The 5,685-nt window shown below is 35.5% G+C and overlaps 1 protein-coding gene across 1 annotated transcript in view; it reads right to left on the reverse strand.

Annotated features, from left to right (window-relative positions):
* SCLT1 (sodium channel and clathrin linker 1) overlaps window positions 1-5,685 on the reverse strand; it is a 272,952-nt gene that overhangs the window by 99,975 nt on the left and 167,292 nt on the right. The window contains exon 16 of the mRNA XM_006873207.1: window positions 205-401. Within this exon, the coding sequence (XP_006873269.1) occupies window positions 205-401 (197 nt within the window). The remainder of the gene's footprint in view (window positions 1-204; window positions 402-5,685) is intronic.

Here is a 5,685-nt window from a genome sequence, read left to right on the forward strand (position 1 = left end):
TGAACCACAAGATCCATCAGTTGTTCCTTGGAAACCCTATACAGGGTTGCTATGACTGGGAACCAACTCAATGGCATTTAAAAACAGAAACATATGTACAAAGCACAGAATTATATTTTTCTCATAAAAGAATTATACCATGGATATTAGATTCCAAGTAAAATATTTTTTTTCTGTAAATGGGTGAAACAATAGCATACTTACTTTAGATTACTGATCCTAGTTTCCGTACTTTCAGTAAGTTTTTTTGTTTCTTCTTTCCACCTATTGGTTGCCTTCTGTTGAGTCACTAAGAGATGCCTCAATTCAACAGTAGAATTTCGATTACTGTCTTCCATCTCTCTCAGTCGAACTTCAAATCCATGTTCTTTTATAGAAAATTCATGCTCCATTGTACTGATCTAAGATATAAAATGAACACAATATATATATATTTTTTACTCTAGGAATTATACTGATCAAAGACATACACAAAAGGAATCATTCATTGTGCTGTCTGAGACATAGAAATGTTTGGATGAAAAATCTATATAAAAATTAACTTTTTGATTTGTCTTAATCACAAATGAAGACTTACTCTACATTATAATGCATATCTAGTAAAACCACAATTATGATGATTTACAATTTTTGCAACAGTTTCTCCAACACCTTCAAATTCCAACAGGTTTACTATTAAATAAAAATTGTTCTCTTAACTCCTTTGTTGTCAGAATTCACATAAAGTGTTTATGATTTCTATAAGTTATTCAAACTAGTTTTGACTTACATATTAATTACAGATAGTCTTTCAGAGGGTTTTGTGAAGACCAGGAAAATTATATACAATAATTCTTTATTACTAGTAGCACACTGTTTTTTTATAAAAAGTTTTTATTGTGAATTGAGTGATAGTTTACAATGGAGAACATCATTTCATTGCAATGATTACAATCTCCTCCGTGCATCATCATTCAACAGTATTTGTTTCTACTCCCTCTGATTTTTCTTTTTTTGGATGTATACAAAAATACTCAGGAATATATAATCACTTAAACAATCAAAGGCACATTCTGCAAGCCTGCCTCCTGGTCGCCAGCACACAACCTTTCTCTTTTGATGAATGTAGAGTCCTCAGTTAGCAGCACACTATTGATGAATAATGATATATACTTTCTTCAGGATGAAAAAGAAGACAAATATTAATTTCCAGAATCTCACAGGGAAATTGTTTCAGTATATTTCTGAATAATAAACGCATAAGCAAAGGCTCCTTGGATACTTTAGCAGTCTTTCAACTGCGTTTCAGGGAAGTAAGTAAGCTTTAATGACTTAAGACATCCAATGTAGACAATGGAACTGCCTATGAATATTTTTAGAAAAACTGAGTAAAATACATACTTAAACCATTTTCTGTATTTTGTAGTTCAACTGATAATTCTTGAAAGGAAATAGGCTACAAGGTCATTTGACTTTTGTTGTGTACTCTCTGTTTTGGCACTAAAATATAGAGAATACCTATCTTGTGGTATTTTAAAATAATGTGCTTTATATGTGGTTTTTAAACTCAATAAAAAAATGAGTAAGGGACTCAATGTTACCAATTCTGAAACATCAAACGAAATAAGAGTGAAATCCATGGGTCATGGAACATCATTACGAACATTCTCTCCTTACCACTACTGCTAAATGTAGCATGCTTCCAAAACTCTTTCATTTGTTCTCACATAGTACACAAGTAGAAATTTAAAACTATGAATTCAGACACTAGAAAGCCCCTTTATATTTATTAATTCTGTGTTGCAACACTCCTGTTCAAGCTTCCTGAGGTTCCTTGATTTCTGATGTATTATAACAGTTTCTGCAACTTTAGATTTGGATATGCTCCTCCTCCTACACAGTCTCAATCTGTACTTCCTCTGGAGAAAGCATGGTTCAGATATCTTGGGTGAAAAACAAAAATCCCAGTCTCTGTCATTATGTTTCTCTTTTCTCTCTTACACTCACACATTAAATCTGATCTACATATAAACAGCCATAGCTGTTTTAATGCAACTCATTGTTGCTATAGTTATGTGCCATTGAGATGGTTCTGACTCATAGTGCCCAACGGAAGGACAAACTGCCTGGTCCTGTGCCATGCTTACAATCAATGTTATGCTTGAGCCCATTGCTGCTGCCATTATGCCAAGCCATCTCGCTGGGGTTCTCCCTCTTTCTTGCTGACCCTCCACTTTACCAAGCATGATATCCTTCTCCAGGGACCGGTCCCTCCTGATAATATGTCTTAAGTATGAAAGATGATGTCTGGCCATCCTGGCATTCAAGGAACATTGTGGCTGTACTTCTTCCAGCACAAATTGTTTTCTTCTTCTGGCATTCCATGGTACTTTGAATATTCTCCTCCAACAGCATAATTCAAATGCATTGATTCTTCTATGGTCTTTCTTATTCATAGTTCAACATTCACATGCATATTAGGTTACTGAAAATACCATAGCTTGGGTCAGGTGCATCTCAGTCCTCAAATGGACTTCTTTACTCTTCAACACTTAAAAGAGGTCTTATGCAACAGATTTGCCCAATTTGATACACTGTTTTATTTCTTGACTGCTGCTACCCTGAGTGTTGATGGTTGATCCAAGCAAAATAAGGTCCTTGTCAACTTCAGTATTTTCTCCATTTATCATGATAACGGCCCCTTAGGGAGGATTTTATCATTTACATTTGCATTTTTTTTACATTGAGGTGTAAAACATAAGGAAGTTTGTGTTCTTTGATCTTCATCAGTAAGTATTTTAAGTCCTCATCTCTTCAGCAAGCAAGGCTATATTTAATGCAACTCAGAAATATAGCTTTCTGATCACTGAATAACATGAGGGTTACGAATATGGATCATCTGCACAGTAAAAAACTCATGCACAACTTTTGACTCTTCCCAAACTTAACTATCAATAGCACACTGTTGAACCTTACTGATAACACAAATAGCTGATTAAGATATATTTTGTATGTTATATGCATTATATACTGCACCAACATAAAAGCTTCATTTTCAAAATGAGATAAAAAGCTATTTCACAAAATGTCACATTTTTATTGCTACAGTTACAGCTTCAGAAGTTTTCTTTTTTTTCTTAACAATGGTCCTTAATCTGGATTCTTTTATCTTAAAATTACAAGCATCCACAGCTGCAGCCCTCAATCTATGCTACATATTTGGCAATTCAACTCTATCTTGCAATGGCATGAGTTTTCTTTCCTTCTTCAGAGCACTTCCAGCATCACAAGTGGAAGTTTATATGGGTCTCATGTTGTTGTTGTTGTTAAGTGCCGTCAAGTCGGATCCGACCCATAGCGATGGGTCTCATAGTGCTATCCAAAGTTTATCGTATTGCACTAAACACAGTGAAACATATGTGAGAGCCATAAGAAAACATTTTTTTACTGTGATATGTAATTTACTGGAGAGACGAACTGCTGACTCTGAGATTAGTGTCAGATAGTGCTTAAAAAACAAAAAACAAAAAACAAACCCATATAGAAGTTGACCTGCACAGATCAAATCTATGTTGTTGGTAAACTGTAACTATATATATACAATTTGAACTTTGCCTCCTAATTAACTTCTTATCACCACTTGGCAAATCTATAGTTTGCAAGTCTTACTCTAAGGCCCTTCATGATAATTTGGCCATGTAGGATAAGCAGATTGATTTGAATTGCAAGTCCAGTTGCTCAAACTCACCAGCTGTTCCTTGGAAACCCTAGACAGGGTCACTATGAGTTCAAATGGACTAGACAACACTTAACTTTTCTAAGCTTATATTATACCATTCTTTCTTCCTGTTTTTTTGTTACGTCACATATACTTCTACTCTTAGGTCCTTTACATATGTTGTTCCCTTTTTTCTGGAATAATATTGCTCCTCTTGCTTATTTCTGTTCACCTTTTAGATCTCAACTCATAATTATCTTATTATTAATCTAAACATAGTCATTCAGGCCTCTCTAGTTTAAGTTCTCACAATGTCATATACATATGCTAAAGAACACTTACTAGTTTGTAATTATATGTTTTTAGAGAACGCTTGTTGGCACACTGGTTAAGTCGCAGTTGCTAATCGAAAGGTTGGGAGAAAAGCTATGGCAATCTACTCCCATAAAACTTGGTTGATGACTGTGTACCACTGAGTCGGTTACATAGCAACCTTGTGTAGGTTTCCAAGGTTGTAAATCTTTACAGGAGCAGAAGTCTCATCTGTCTTACATGGAATGACTAGTAGATTAGAACTACTAACCTTGCAGTTAGCAGCCCAGCTCGTGATCTAGTACACCACCAGGGCTCCTTCCATAAAGATTACAGCCTTGGAAATCTTATAGAATTCTAATTAGTCCTATAGGGTTGCTATGAGACAGAATTGACTCAAGGGCACACAACAACAATTATAAGTTTAAAGTTTACTCAAATGCATGCAAATTACAAGCTTTCAAGGGTGTTGACTATATCTGATTTATTCATTATCATACCATTAATAAATACCTTACGTAGTACCTGGAATTAGTAAGTTACACAAGCCACCTTTGTAGATTGAAGGAATGATTATTTTGGGGATCCAAAGGAGTCTTTAAATAAATCTCATTTCCTTTAGCTCATGCAATTCTGATGTGTTAGAAGGTATGTGGCTGTTGGAAGAGTATCACAACAGCTGGTTCTCTCTTATTACAAAAGTATCACTAATGATGAAATTCAGAATGTTAGGAAAAATGGATGTATAGTATTCTGCCTTTCTTCTTTTCTTTTCATTGCCTCAATGCATGTGAAAGTCAGATAATGAATAGGGAAGACAGTAAATAATCGATGCATTTGAATCATGGTATTTGTGAAGAAAAATGAAAACACCTTAGACTACCAGAATAAACAAATATGTTTGAAAGAAGTACAGCTAGAATGTTCCAAAAAGCGAGAATGGTAAGACTTCATCTCTTGAACTCTGGACATGTTGTCAGTAAGGACCAGTCTCTGGAGAAGGACATTATCATTGGTAAACTGGAAGGTCAGTGAAAAAGAGAAAGACATCTAATGAGATGGAGCAACAATGGGCTCAAACGTAACAACAATTGTGAGAATGACACAAGACCAGGCAGTATTTTGTTCTGCTGTGCACAGGGTCACTGTGAGTTGGAACTGCCTCAATGATACCTAACAATAATAGCCTTTCTTTCATTAGTGCCTCTACTAAATTGAATTACTCAACACAAATAGGAAAAAGGATTGCTGGAAACATCTTTAATTTCCTGATTTTAGATACTTTTGATGGGCATCCACCACTCGTCTCTTAGTTTGTCATACTTTCCTGTCCTGTGAGTTAGTCTGATGCTGGAAGCTATGCCACTAGTACTTAAATACCAGTAGGGTCACCCATGGTGGACAAGTTTCAGTGGCGCTTCGAATAAGAACAATAAGGAGTAGAACACTTCGGAATGGCTCATCAGTGAAAGCTTGATGAATGGTAGTAGAACACTGTCAGAAAAAATCCAAGTAGATGAGCCCCTCAGGTTGGAAGGCTCTGAAAACATGACTGAGGAAGAGCTGCTTCCTCAAAATACAGTTGAGCTTAATGACGTAAATGGAGTAAAGCTTTAAGACCTGCATTTGCTAATGTGGTACAAGTTAAAATGAGAAGAAACTGCTGCAAACCATTC

This window comes from Chrysochloris asiatica, unplaced genomic scaffold (genome assembly GCF_000296735.1).
Source record: "Chrysochloris asiatica unplaced genomic scaffold, ChrAsi1.0 scaffold00229, whole genome shotgun sequence".
Classification (NCBI taxonomy): Eukaryota; Metazoa; Chordata; class Mammalia; order Afrosoricida; family Chrysochloridae; genus Chrysochloris; species Chrysochloris asiatica.